This window comes from Cryptococcus neoformans, chromosome 10 (assembly GCF_000149385.1).
Source record: "Cryptococcus neoformans var. neoformans B-3501A chromosome 10, whole genome shotgun sequence".
Taxonomy (NCBI): Eukaryota; Fungi; Basidiomycota; class Tremellomycetes; order Tremellales; family Cryptococcaceae; genus Cryptococcus; species Cryptococcus deneoformans.
Window position 1 is genome coordinate 3,400 of NC_009186.1, and position 14,697 is coordinate 18,096.

The following is a 14,697-nucleotide window of genomic DNA, read 5'->3' on the forward strand; positions in this document are numbered from 1 at the left end:
TATGCCATACAATCACATGTCCAAGACGATCCTAAGAGTAGATACAATTACAGTTATAGATGTTTAATGGCAAGCAGATCAGTCCACGAGAGCAGCCACTGGCTGTTGCCATATTCCCCACGATGGATACTGAATTCTGGAGAGTGTGTACAGTGACAAAGGGAAGAGCCAGAGAAGGCGTGTTCCGAATTGTGGTCTCGCATGGATACGGCCTCACATCATAGCCGAATAGTAGTCATACATATCGCCTCCATGCGTGCTACATTGTACGTACGTACTGTAGAAAGACGCGGCGACAAGGAGTCAAGATGGTAATACGACGTAACTCGTTATTCGTTTTGCGCCATCACATTATTACTTCGTAGTTATCCTTCCTTCTTTTGTTTATCTTCTTTTTGTCACTTCATGTCTTGCCTGCCTTGTTGTAAATGTTGATTAGGCGCAGGAGAAGGTAGAAAAAAAGATTGGATTCAAGTTACAAGTCAGACTTGTTTCCGAGACAAGTTACAAGCCATTCTTTGTTAATCGATTTATCAAGCCGAAGCAATCAATGATTTGAAAGCTGGAAGTCACAACATATATACAGCCTAGATGATGGGGCAGTAAACATTGATGTCTGCATATTCGCTTTCGCCTTCTGCTTTTGATATATCTCACAAGGACCTTGCGTCACTTGTCACTTGCCGCTTCCTACTCTATTGCCCAGCAGTCCTCGCCAACTTGGCAGTCTCGCTCGGCCATTCCTTCCTCACCTTATCAATCCACCCCTGCCCCACCTTGCTCTCCTCCCATGGCATCCTCTCACTCTCAATCTTCACATCCCTAATACACCTCGCAACCTCGTCTGCTTCGTATGACATCCCATTGTTCCCATCATGAAGAGGATGGTGGTGAATGATGGAAGTGATGGTCCTTTGGGGCCGGGAAAGCGGAAGGGTTCGGGGATGGATTAGAATGTCTCGAATTGGAAAGCGGGGTCTATATGGGAAGAAAGGGGAGGGAGAAGGATTAAGTCAGCGCGAGGGAAAAGGGAATAAATGAGGGAGCGAGAGATGGAACGTACAGGCAACAACCAAATCTCCTTCCTCACACTGCAAAACCGCGGCCAAATTCTTCTGTCCGGCATTATCCAAATCGGCATCAACATTCCCTGGCAAAGCCCCTTCCACTCCACCAATCACCTCGAATTGATATCTACTCCAGAACGAGGGTAAATAGTTTGATGGGTGAAGACCACCTTGGGGTTTATCGGCGTTGAGAGGGTGGCCGTGGACGAGGAGCATGGTCCAGACAGATGGGTAGGCAGACATATCAAGGAGCGAGCCACCGCCGAGAGCTGGGTTGACCATTTGGCTGGTGTCGGCCGAAACTGATATGGTATCAAATTAGTAATGATTATGGATTGTTAGACAGCGATAAGAGAGCGTACCGCCTATGTCCCAGCCCATGGAGAAATCGGCAAAAAAACGCTTGGGTTTACCGAGAATACCGGACTTGATGACTTCTTCAACGACGTAGGCGGTGGGTTGGAATCGAGTCCACACAGTTCTGCGACGTTGCTCATCAGCATACATGCTTACAAAGGAAAAGATGGAAGAGAGTAAAAGGAGAAGGAGACAAACAAATGACTCACTCCATAAAGATTTTGTTTTCCTTAGCAATCTTGATCAACTCGTCCAACGCTTCGACTTCGAAATAAGCAGGCTTCTCGAGGACGTGTGTACCAGCCAACAGAACGCCTTTTGCGTTACGGTGGTGGAGGACATGTGGGGTGCCTACGTAGACGGCTGTAACATCCTACTTGTGAGAGCAGTACGTCAATACGCCTTATCATAGCATTTAAGATGATCCCAGATTGCGTACAGGATCGTTGTATATTTCCTCGTAAGTGCCCCTCGGTTTGGCACTACCGGGAACACCATTCCTCAGTCCCCAAGCCCATGATTTCCCCTCGCAGCTTTCATTGAGCTTGTCAAGGAACGATTGAGCGGAATAGACGGAGCAGGAGCCGACAGCGGCGATCTTGGGTGGTTGACATTCTTAATGTTATGGCAGGCCGGGTCGACGACAAGGTCGTGGGCGAAGGTAGTGGAGATGTCACAAGTAGAGATGATACCCCAGTTGAGAGTGAATGGTGCCGTTGTACGTGTCTGTGTGTAAATAAGATGGGCGTATGAGAATAAGATTCTCAACGGGAAGTGGTATGATAAATAATTTTAATATTTAGATGGGAAGATATCCATCTCCTGGCCTCGGTGACTTTCGGCTCCAGCCGAGGGCTCCTTCTTATAAAACCTTACGTAACATATCATCGTTATCAGTGTCTCCATCTTTGTAAATGAGAGCGAATCCGATCGTATGATCAAGAAAAGAAGTAATGATGCATGATGTATGATGTAGGGATCTTGATATATATATTAGGCAGTACAAGAGCTCTGAGCGTACATCGTGCCGAAGAACAATAAGGAATATGGGCAATAATGCCGAAGAACAAGAGAATAGAAAGGTACGAAGAACAAAAGAGAAAGACAGGCACGCCGGGCTATCGCCGAATTTAGGGGTGCGTAGGGCGGATACCCTCCACTTCCAACACTTTTTTTGTTTGTTCCTTCCGCTCCATATACGGGAAACGTCTACGTACATCTCATGTTACTCCATACGTTGGTATGTACACACTCCTACGTTGCATAGCTATCGAATGGTACCGATGCCCAAGCATGATTGTTGTCTCAAACATACGCAGTAGGACCACTTTATCCAAGCCCCACACTTGCTCGTACGTAAACTGCTGATGCATATCATAGAAGAAGATTCAATATATATCTATCACACGCATACAGATCATATATATGTAAATACAAGAACTTCAGTTAGGAACATTTTGAGAGCCAAAACACTAGCACATATCAAGACCCCACGTTCACTTGTCACACTGGACGTCCTCAAGCTGCGGCTTAAACCGAGACAGAAGGTTTTCTTTTGCCACCCTTCAAACCCGCCATAAACTTGGAGAGCTCGGCAGGACTGACCGAAGTCGACTTTTGCTGACGAGCTTCAATGTGAGCTGTGGCAGCTTCGGCGAGTTCGGCATCATGGAATCGTTTTTGAGTCTCACGTCGCTCTTTGCGCATCTGAATAGATCGCTTAACTCCCCAGTCGTTCTCAAATAAAATGGACGTCTCGTCGATGGACAGTTCTTCTATCGATGGGAAGGTGAGGCCATCAGTATTCGGCCAAAAAAGATAAAAGCTAGCATATTAAGAGTACTTACTGGCTTCTGGGAAGCAGAACACGACGAACACAAAGCCGATCACACTGAGACCGAGATAGAAACCGTAGGTACCAGAGGGTGTCATCGTTTCGAGCTCCGAAAGATAGGAGACGGAGACAACGAGGTTGGCAATCCAATTGGCAGTGGTGGCGACACCACAACCCATGGACCGTACTTCGAGGGCCAAATATTCAGCCTGGTACCAAGCGATATGACTGTAGCTGAGACCGTAACCGAGGACGAACAAGACGATACCACCAATAACAACACTGACGTTTGTCGTGTCATAGGAGTAAGAAGTGTCGAGGAATCCGCCTGTCGGCTTGCACATGTCTTCGCATGACGGTTAGAGATGATGGTAGGTCAATCGAAATAGTACCACTCACAATAGAAAGCAACGATGTTCCACACAAGACCAAGAAGCTGAAGGGATGTGAGTTAGTCATAGAAAACACGCATCAGAGTAGATGAAAAAAATATACCATTATTGGCACACCAAATAACATTAACCCTCGTCTTCCGACTTTGTCAACAAGAGACATTCCAATTAATACAAAAACGGCGTTGGTACTGGCAGGGATAAGACCACCCAAGGCTGGATTAGACAGACCAAGGAGACCGAAGAGAGTGCCTGCATAATAGAGAAGGGTGTTGAAACCAGAGAGTTGACAGGCGGCTTGAATAACACTGACACAAGTGATAGATCGCCGGTAAGATCCAGTCTTCCATACTTTCTTCACTCTTTCCCAGAAAGTGGTATCAGACTGAAGCGCGGTTGTGGCAGTGACGTACTCTTGAGCGACGCGGAACTTGTAGTCGATCATTTCAGGAGTAGCAGTAGGGTAGATATGCTGGAAGACGGTACGAGCACCGTCGGTATCCCCCCTGAGGATAAGGATTCGTGGTGACTCAGGAAGATAGTGGAAGAGAAGCAGTTGAAGAACGGAAGGGACAACGCCCAAAGCAACTGGTGATGCGTTAGCGGACCAGTAAATAGGTGTATGATGCATATTTACAAAGTAATCGCCACCCATTATGCAGGTTCTGTACACCTGCACCGATTGCGTCGGCGACCACCTGACCGAAGGGAATAAAGAAGGCACTATGCTCCAGCGTCAGCTGAAGTCCACCCATATATAATACCTATAAAGCTCACTTGATACCAATACATCGACCACGCACAGCGGTAGGCGCTGTCTCAGCGATGAAAAGAGGAGCAATGACAGATGCGCCACCGACTCCAACACCAAGGACAATTCGACCGACAATGATTTGCGGGACAGAGTAACTGCATGCAATGATCACGGCACCGAGGGTAAAGCTTTATAAAGAAGGTAAGTGGGAGTGTACAACACTGTCGAAAAGATAACTTACAAGACGTCAGAAATCAAGATTGCCATCTTTCGTCCAAGGCGATCACCCCATCCACCAAGGATAGCAGAACCAAAGATAGCCCCGATGGTGGTACCTGCAGTGATAATTTCTTGCTGTGAAGAGTTGAGTGCGCTGCCACCGAGGTCGGTTCCCACCAAAGGCAATGCGACACCAACGACACCAGTGTCATAGCCGAATAGGAAGCCAGCGATTGCCGACTATTAGGAATCAATTAATGCCACTTTATACTAAAAATACGGGATGATGCACATACGGCAGCAACTAAAAAGCAAAGATACCATGTTACTTTATCTTCACCTTCTACACGCACAAGGTTTTCATCCTAGGGAACAGGTGTTAACACCTGTTTTACACGTCCATGTGAAATATAAATATAAATATAAACTCACTATCAAATGACCACCAAAGCCAGGGAGATTAGGCGGTTCTTGAGAGCCTTTGACATTTTCAATTTCCTCAATGTGATCAATAGCCTTGTTTTCCAGAAAGCTATTATCACGATCCTCAATGTTAGTTGCGCTCATAAACGTTTAGGCGGAGCTTGTTAATTGAATATAGTTAGTTGATCGAAAGTTGAATGTTTATTAAGTGGGAGGCGAATAGTTGTTCTTTATTAGCATGCAGAAACGTTCCGTTCTTCTATCTTCCTGAGTTATATACTATTCTTGACCAGAATCTTACTCTGATGAGACCGTCTGGCCGAAGATAACAAGACAATCTTCAATAATCTTGGACGTTGCTGGTCGATTGCACTGATGACGCAACGGTTGTCCATCAATATGGCGCATATTTTTTGCGGGCCCCGCGAACCCCGCGGACGAACGGTTCAAAAGTTTACGTCTTCGGTCGGCTGTTTTGCGGATTGTTTTGCGCCGCTTGTTTGGCAGCTTGTTTGCGGCTCGTTTTGCTGCTGTTCTGAAGATAAAAAAAGGACCGAGATAGTGCATCGACCGAGATAGTGCATATTTTTGGACTCCCACGAACCCGGAGACGCCTATGTCTTCGGTCCGGCTGCTTTGCGGCGGCTTGTTTTGCGGCTGTTCTGAAGGTAAAAAAGGACCGAGATATGATGGTGACGTCATTCCCCGAGGGGCCCCGTTGGCTGTGAGGATCCGGTGACAACCTGGGTGCGCCCAGTTCATGTCAATACTTCGATATTTGATAATAAACTGTGAGGACACTTGACACATGGGACGAAGGATGTATGGGACAGGCAGCTACGTGGAGATGTACTCCTAGAAAGGTGAGGACGAAGGCAATTTCGAGTCTAGAGAGGAAACAACTTGATTTACTACGGCGTCCGGTCTAAGGCTTGGGCACTCGCGCAATTATGATAACTGTAGCGAGGCGGTATGTAGGGTTAATGTGATTAAATCAGTTTCGTGTTCTATTTTATTAGGTTGATGTATACTCTATGAGTACTGTACAGTACAAATACTTCCGTTCTTTCCCTCCGCTCTTACTTGTTAAACGTCCAACTTACGTATAAGCTGCTTCCAACTTTTCCTCCGCCACTCCCTTAGGCGTTAAATGAAGTGGAGGAAAAACAGCAGGACTTACACCGAGCTGGACAATCTTCCAGGTGTGCTCCCAGTCGATGACTCGCTTGGAGAAACACCAAGGCTCGTAAGCAATCTTCACAGGAGGATTCTGCTTCGCAATGAACTCAGCGAGCCAACGTATGTCCTCGGCAGTCTTTTCTTCAGGCGCGTTGGCCTCGGCATAATCGTTAGATCCAACCTAAAGTACACTAACTGGTCAACACGCAATATCTTGCGGACCGAAAGATATTACGTACTTGGAGCTGCTCGACACCGAGCTCGGAACAGAGAGCAACTACTTTTTAGCCTTTCGCCAGACCCACTCGGCACACTTAGAGCCCTGGGGATATCCGTCAAACTGGTTGAGGCTGGAGAACGAGACGGGTCATACCATACTTAGCGACGAGCTTCTTGAAGTCTTCAGCCTTCGCGTAGAGGGCTTCCGTTCATCTTGCTAGGAGGATAAGTATGGACTTACCTGCAAATCCCCCTCCGTTCACAGTGTATACCCTGCACACCAACACCTACCTCTCGATGCTCCATGCTCGATGGTGGGTTCTTGGAGCCAAGGGTATCTTATCGCATGCAGGCTACAAGACAGACTCCGAGAATAGGAGAGAAAGTCGCTAGATGGGGATGGAAGGGGAAGGGATCAGCTCGGAAACGGGCGAATGGCGAGCGGATAGAGAGTAGGACAACAACAGAATCGATTATGGATGGGAATGGAAGGACAGTGGAGTGGAAGGGAAAGGTGTTCGGGAATTTAGATCTTGAATTCGGCGGCAAGCCAAATGGATTGCGAATGAATTGCTTCTTCTTCTTCTTCTTCTTCTTCTGTTGATTTGGATTCCGGGCCCTCCGCATCGGCTTCCGGATGTTTATAAGAGAAAACTATCGCGATATCGGGAATTCGGATACCGGCCGTAAGCGATCTTGGTCGACTATGAAAGGGGACTTTAGGTGATAGGATAATCAAGTCAGCGCAAAAACGATGCCGCAAAATTCTGGAAGAATATAAGACTACTCACTCTCCTCGGTTGCTAGAAAAGGTATGTCAGAGACGACCGGTTTCAAAAGATTCTGGACCTACCGTTGTCTGTTCTCGCCTTGGAGGGCATCAACTGATTTATTATCTTACTTGTGTCCGTGTCCGAAAATGGCATTGACATACCGCGGCTCTTCAAATAGCCCATGTCCTCCGACTTAAGGGTGATACTGGCATAAGAAAGCCAGATTCGCGTGCCCAACAATATTCGATGGAGAACAAATGGAGCATCCGTGTTCTATATTCGTCCTCTCTGGTTGCATCATAGCACAGGGCGTTGAAAAGGCCCTCGTAAGACCTTTTTCCCACCTAGCGCTCGTCGGCATATACTCGCGTTCAAGCAGGTCCCCGATACGCTGAGCACGATGTTCGGGAGCAGGGGGTGGTTGACGTTCGGTGGCTTGCGGTTCACGAGGCATACTGTTGGCTGGGCGGTGAGTCAAGGTCAAATAAGGAGGGTATTCCTGGTAGAGCACGAGAGCAAGCGGATAAAGGACAGAGAGGTTTGACACAAGAGGCAAAAGAAAGGTTGAAGAGAGTCGTTGGGTGACGAATCGCGAAAGTAAAGTAAGTCGGCCCAGTTCTGCTGTTTCTATGCTCCGCCTGGCGCTTCTCGTTCTCAATCTCCCAACGGCTTTCACCGCTCTCACGCATCCATCCGCCAAACACTCCACTTTCTTATCGCCTGTCAAGCCAAACTAGCAGAGATGTGTCATGCAATACCCTCCAAGACGTCCGTGCGACCCTCCGGTCTGCATCCGACTTTACCCCTCCTCTACAACACAGCGTACCGTCTGCATCTGATTTTACCTCTGCCCTTCAAGGCAACAAACCACCCGCATTGGATGAACGGTACGTCTCCGTATCCAGTGCTGTCAAGGATATGGGATGAAGAGCTGGATCTAAACATAGACATTTCGATGTGAGCTTTGACGAACTGAGTGTTGTTCCGCACTTGTGGGCGACACGTGCCCATCTGGCTGGTCATCCGACTGTGTACCACTGCGAATACTATCTCAGAGAACACATGGGTGCAGTTGATGAAAAACGTCAAAAACATAGGATGCGGATTCCTGCATATAGAGATTGAAGTGGGTAGAAGTGGCGTGCACGCAGTCGCTATCCGTGTTGATATCGTATCCCCACTTAGGTCACCGACTACTTTTTCCCAGCCGCCTTTTTTTCACAGCGAATCGAAACGGATATGGGCGAAGCTCCGAAGCATTGGACGAGGTCTTCGGCTGTGCACACCCCATCAATTTTAATCATCTTTTTTGCTGTATCACTTTTGTAAGTGTGTGTTATGATCGCCCTGAGGGAAACTGTGGATGAGGTTTTGAAAGCTCAGCATTGCTTGCGGGATGAGATACCGGTCGATCGGGGATTGCGTTCTTTCCCTGATCTTGTACTGTTGGTGAGTTTTACGACTATCATCTACTGTAGCGTCGTTAATCATTGCTTGTAACTTATCAACAGCTCTCCACTCCTTCCTGCCACTTTCGTTTTGCCAGTCTCATTTACCCTGACATCCCGTCTTGCTTTCCGTTCCGCCCGCCTGAATTCTTTCATCCGGACGCCAACAATTACATTCAACGTTAGAAACCAGTTCTGAAGGATTGATAAGGAGAGCTGGAAGTCTGGAACGGCCAACGAGAGCAAATACTGGCAGAGAAATAAAAGACCTATCCCATCAATAGTCGTTCTTGCGCTTTCCATGGATCCATCCAAAAAAACAAAAACAGTAGAACAAGATGTGGGACCATCCGTGAGAATTTGGTGTAGATGGTTTTAACTTGCGCACCCGCTTCTTTCATTCGTCCGACATGGTATAGCAACTTACCTTTCCCCTCATTCGTTTCCACTTGCCGATTGCCCCTTTCACTTTAAATATCTGCGTCCAAAAGAAAAGTGTCAGATAAGGTGCTGAACCGGACGGTGGTGGATCAGCACAGGGGGAAAAGGTGGGAACGAAGCAGGGAAGGAGTATTGCTCGACTGGTCAAGCAAGGTGTGGCTTAAAAGGAAGTCTATACGCGCTTACCTACAAGGGTCCGGATGTGAGTAGGGCGCTGTGAATTTGGCCTTTTTCGACCATTTTCAAACAAAATTGAATGAAATATGGCGTACATACACGTATCTGCTGTTTTTTTTTTTCTCATCCCATGTTGTAATCGGTAGTAAAAATAATACCGTAGAAAGAGGTGAGCAGCCAAAAAAGCTCAACAAGTAACCTTTTTATGACGATGGATGAGAATCGGTAGCATCGGCCGCCATAAGATTGTAATTGTCATCATCATGGTCTCAATGTTCACCCTGAAGTGTAATAAGCCGATAAGAGGATAGAGGGTGTGTCTACTATAATTCGACTCAGTTCAGGAGGCCAAGTTGCCGGCGGCCTCGGTCCACAATTGCCGCACACAATCGACGATACCTGAAGGGAAACTTTCGGGAAACCGTGCAAAAATTCGGCAACATACCCGGCAACATACTCGGCAACAGTTAAGGCAACACGCACGGCCACGATCGAGGATTGATTGATACGAACTTTTTCCGCATGATTTGATATGCTATTCTTCGACAGTTTGGTTTCCGGATACTTGCTACGTACTATGATCTATTCATATTGGTCGGATGTGATTATCTCATCCTGCAACACGTATGTATCTGCTGTGTGTGTGTACCCGGCGGTCTATTAATGTACACGTTGCTCTTTGATGATTTACAAACGACACGTATATCATTCAAAGAATGTGGAGGGAGAGGCATCCGATTTGTTCGTGTCAAGGAGAAAAAGGATCGGTGGGCCCGACGCGGGAGATGGAAATGAAAGCATAATCTGTATGTTGTAATCTTTGCCGACCAGCTTCTGTTCCTGATGGAAAGATTAGAACACTGTCCTTTGGCGCGATTTTGTAAAACTACGTCACCGTAACCACGCCTCCCTAAAATACGGAAATTCAACACCGCATCAATTTCAGCTATTGACTAAACGGTGAATGACTAACTAAGCCAAGTCCACGAATATCCACGGCGCAAAAAGGGCATTGGCCTGTAAGGACAGAAGAGGGATGAGGGGCTCGATGTGTTTCGAGGCGGAGTTCAAAGAGGGGCAAAGGGGGCGGGGCAGTGAAAACTCAGGGAAAACAAGGAGCCTTCTACTGCGGGAAGTCTGTGGTCAATTATCCCACCTTCCAAATGAGTAAAAGGATACTAATAATGTTTCAATAAATATAGGGCACCACATGGCGCTGATAGCTGCCTCCACATTGCGGAGTATTACCGCACAAAATATAATCGAAGTCATTACCAAATACCCAAACAAACCAACTGCTCTCTCTCCATGGGTCGATTAACTAAGGATAATGGGGGCATGACGAAGGTACGTGGAAGCCTGAGCAGGCGTCTGTCAACACAATTCGAGATGCTCTCCGGGTGACACAATCACATCCGGCCCTCTCGGCTGTCCTCCATGATAATAAGAAAGACTCGAGGGCGAATCTCTTCCCGACCTCCTTCAACGAGTTATATATATATATATATTATATTGCCACTCAATCTTCCAACCACATAACAATAATTTACATCGTCTCAAGAAATCTAGCTGGAGAATACATTCTATACGCACACACCAGTCACAACACAAAAAACAACAACAATGGGCGGTGGTGCTGCTGCTGGTGGTGACTTTGATGCTCTCCTCACTCAAAACCAAAATGGAGGTTGGCGGGGTCTCTTCAATAACGGCCGAGCTCTTGGTTTGGCCTGTTTCGCTTCTATCGGCGGTGTGCTATATGGTTACAACCAGGTATGTTAACCATTCCTCGATCACCTGCCATCTGCTCACATTCTACATTACAGGGTGTTTTCGGTCAAGTCCAAGTCATGTACAGTTTTGAGCAGCGATACATGGCTACTGTAAGTTCTCGCCAATTTCTTTCACACTGCATCTCCTAATTCTTCCGTCTGCAGTTGGACAACACTGACACCAAGGGTCTCTTGACCTCTATTCTCGAACTTGGTGCTTTCCTCGGTGCTCTCATGGCTGGTCCTCTGGCTGACAGGTTTTCCCGAAAGGTGAGCGATTGCGTCTTTTCTTTTCTTTCCTTCCTTCCTTCCTTTCCCACCGCTAACATGTTCACTCAGTTCTCCATTTCCGCCTGGTGTATCGTCTTTATGATGGGTACTGCCATTCAAACCGGTGCCAACTCTAACGTCGCGTGCATCTACGGTGAGTAAAACTTTTCGCGGTTATCCCAGTGATGACGGCAGTGCTCACACTTAAGTCCAGCTGGTCGATGGTTCGCAGGTATGGGTATCGGTGCTCTTTCTATGCTTGTTCCTATGTTCAATGCCGAGTTGGCTCCTCCCGGTATTCGGGGTTCTCTGGTCGCTCTTCAACAATTGGCCATTACTTTCGGAATCATGATTTCTTACTGGATCGGCTACGGTACTAACTGTGAGTAACTTTTGTCGGATTCTAGTGCCAGTACCAATTAACGCGGTAAACCAGACATTGGTGGTACCGGTGCCGGCCAGACTACCGCCGCTTGGCGAATTCCTCTCGGTCTCCAGCTCGTTCCTGCTCTGGTTCTCTGTGTCGGTTCTTGCTTCCTTCCTTTCTCCCCCCGATGGCTCATGCTTAAAGGCAAGTGCTTGTCTCCTGCTTTCAATCGACATATCGCTTATCATCATCCTGATAGGTCGTGAGGAGGAATGTCTTACCAACTTGGCCATGCTCCGAAAGTCTACCGAGGATGCCCCCGAAGTCCAGTACGAGTTCCGTGCCCTTCAGGCCGAGCGTCTTGTCGAGCGTGAGGCCGCCAAGGAGCGATACGGCCAGGAGGACGTCAACTTCCGAGTCACCATGGCCGAATACAAGAGGTTGTTCACTACCAAGCCCCTACTTCACCGACTCATGCTTGGTGCCGGTTGCCAGACTTTGCAACAATGGACTGGTATCAACGCTATCATCTACTACGCTCCTACTATCTTCGAACAGATCGGTCTTAGTGGTGCCGGTGCTGGTGGTACCATTAGTCTTTTGGCCACTGGTATCGTCGGTATCGTCCAGTTTGTCTTCACTATCCCTGCCGTCCTTTTCGTCGACAACGTGTGTACCCTTTTTTTTACAATGACTCTCAACACATTTGCAGTAACTGACAGCCTGGTATAGTTCGGTCGAAAGCCTCTCCTTGCCTGGGGCGAAGCTAACATGGGCATCTCTCACGCTATTATTGCCGCTATCGTTGCCGTCTACGGTGACAAATTCGATACCAACAAGAAGGCTGGTAACGCCGCTGTCTTCTTTGTAAGTCGCATGATACTAGCAGACAATCGAGCAGCCGCTAACGGTTACATATCAGATCTACTGGTACATTGCCAACTTTGCCTGCACCTGGGGTCCCTTAGCTTGGGTTGTATCCGCTGAAGTCTTCCCTCTCGACATGCGTGCTAAGGGTATGAGTGTCTCTTCCGGTGCGAACTGGATTGTACGCCTTCTTCAGTATGTTGCCACTGTCAACCTCGCTAATCACCATTATAGATGAACTTCACCGTGGCCATGGTTACCCCTCACATGATCGAAAGCATTGGCTACAAGACTTACATCGTCTTCATGTGCTTCTGTGTTGTCGGCTTCTTGTACGCCATCTTCATCCTTCCCGAGCTCAAGGGTCTCTCTCTCGAAGAGGTCGACCAGCTCTTCCACGACACTTCTGGTGCTGAGGACCGAGCACGACGAGAGCGTATTGCTGCCCAGATTGGTTTGGACAAGGTTGCCAACCAGATTCAGCACCAGGAGAAGGCCAATGATTCCCAAGTTTAAAGAAATGTTGTTTTATGTCTTCACTTCGTTCTCGAGTTTCGCCGTTATAGTAGCATCTTATCAAGCTGGGTAAGTAGGTAGAATTTAGAATTTTAGAGTCTTCATACTGGTAATGCAGCATTAGCATTTATGTTATCATCTCATTCCACGCAGTCATTCACGGATGGCTGATCCTCAACGTCGGTTATGAGCAGCATTTGTCGATTCGTCTGCCATAATTATGTTATCCACTTCATTAAAGACTCTCAATCTTCATGCCACATAATAAAATAACCGGAGGCAACCCTGGCGAAAATTATGCCCATTTCTCCACGGGTCATGAGTCGGGATTCAATCCGCGACGCTTAGAAGTTTCCTCAAAATGATTAAATGGGTTTTGGAAAGTCGAATCGTTGTCCTCTTCAGTATCATTGAAATGCAAAAAAGCCTCTGACTGTTGGCATCTGGTCCGATAGTAGCTTCTTCCGGAAAGTGGGCCTGGGTTCCGGTTGTTCAACAATCATGGTTTGGAACCAAAATATTGGCCGATCGGGAGGATGGAGCCCAACGAGAAAGAGCGAGGTCGACAAGTTCACTCATTGCTGTGGATAGATCATTGATCACATACGAAAGAGGGTAGAGGAACCTAACATGATCGCGCGAGGGAGGAAGATTATATTCGAGTCCCTGTTTCTGCCGGCGCTCAGCATTTCTGCGAGACATATCAGTATAAATAAGCTGTTTTATCATTTTGAATGAGATGATACATGCCAAGTATTCAGTTTGACTAGAAGGTCGTGGTCAACTGTATAGTGCTGCTATTGGAAAAATTGGTTTGAGCTGTGTCAGAATTTAGCCTTACAGATCTTCGTGAAGCCCAACTCCCGCCCAAACCTCCAGCGCCGTCATGTCATAGGCCTCTTCCCCCATTATACCGCCATCTAAGCCATCAGCACCATTGCTGCCATCATTTCCCAGCTTAGTACCAGATGGACTGAAAAAAAAGCCTAAGCGTTGGCCTCTCGATCAATGCTCGCAAAGGCTAGCCAGTCAGCCGAAAGACACACTTTCCTGGACAACTCACAGTCTTATCCATACATTTCCAGCCAATGAAACTTTTCCCTCGAGCATTTGATATCATCTTGTCGATAAATCATAGTAGAACTGAAGTCATTGATCACCGGGCGATATGGCTTGTGTCCGCATGAACTGAAGGGTGTATTCGTAGGGTAGATAATCCGGGGAAAAGAGAACATTGATACTGATATATGCTGGAGAGATGGCTAACGTAGTCATCTTGATAAACTCAAACTACTTAACTGGGGCCGTAGTCGATATGGGAGGACGAATGATGAGACGAACAAAATACCGCTGTTCCATTGATAGCGATTAATTATGGGTGCCGAAAAAGCTCGTGCGGGAGAGAAAAGCGGAAATACAAAACATGGTGTCTCGATTTACCATTTCTATGGCGACACCAGAGAGTAACAGTGGTGGAAAGAGGTGCAATGTAAATAAATGCACCGTGTGTGTACATCAAAACGAGAAATAAAATGAAGTCAGAATTGGCACTTGGCTAGTAATCTTGAAGATTACGTAACAACATGTTGCAAAAGACAGACGCGTCGCGTACCGGATTGTGG

General features: G+C 47.2%; 4 protein-coding genes across 4 annotated transcripts; 1 reads left to right on the plus strand and 3 right to left on the minus strand.

Annotated features, from left to right (window-relative positions):
- Positions 1-695: 695 nt before the first annotated feature.
- Positions 696-2,307, minus strand: CNBJ0010 (hypothetical protein; the record flags this gene model as incomplete). Its single annotated transcript, XM_768129.1, has 7 exons — positions 696-958; positions 1,064-1,369; positions 1,430-1,548; positions 1,634-1,797; positions 1,864-1,950; positions 2,037-2,150; positions 2,296-2,307. 7 exons carry the CDS (start codon positions 2,305-2,307, stop codon positions 696-698), a joined length of 1,065 nt encoding a protein of 354 aa, XP_773222.1.
- Positions 2,308-2,954: 647 nt separating this feature from the next.
- On the minus strand, positions 2,955-5,190 carry CNBJ0020 (hypothetical protein; the record flags this gene model as incomplete). The annotated part of the gene is made up of 9 exons (XM_768130.1): positions 2,955-3,199; positions 3,272-3,604; positions 3,658-3,694; positions 3,754-4,238; positions 4,288-4,373; positions 4,428-4,592; positions 4,646-4,863; positions 4,929-4,988; positions 5,056-5,190. 9 exons carry the CDS (start codon positions 5,188-5,190, stop codon positions 2,955-2,957), a joined length of 1,764 nt encoding a protein of 587 aa, XP_773223.1.
- A 1,593-nt stretch (positions 5,191-6,783) lies between these two features.
- CNBJ0030 (hypothetical protein) lies at positions 6,784-7,071 on the minus strand (the record flags this gene model as incomplete). Its single annotated transcript, XM_768131.1, has 1 exon — positions 6,784-7,071. The coding sequence occupies one exon, from the start codon at positions 7,069-7,071 to the stop codon at positions 6,784-6,786; it is 288 nt and encodes a 95-aa protein (XP_773224.1).
- Positions 7,072-10,906: 3,835 nt separating this feature from the next.
- On the plus strand, positions 10,907-13,075 carry CNBJ0040 (hypothetical protein; the record flags this gene model as incomplete). The annotated part of the gene is made up of 10 exons (XM_768132.1): positions 10,907-11,056; positions 11,110-11,166; positions 11,221-11,325; positions 11,395-11,479; positions 11,540-11,707; positions 11,762-11,851; positions 11,952-12,361; positions 12,425-12,559; positions 12,615-12,740; positions 12,794-13,075. 10 exons carry the CDS (start codon positions 10,907-10,909, stop codon positions 13,073-13,075), a joined length of 1,608 nt encoding a protein of 535 aa, XP_773225.1.
- Between the last annotated feature and the right edge of the window lie 1,622 nt (positions 13,076-14,697).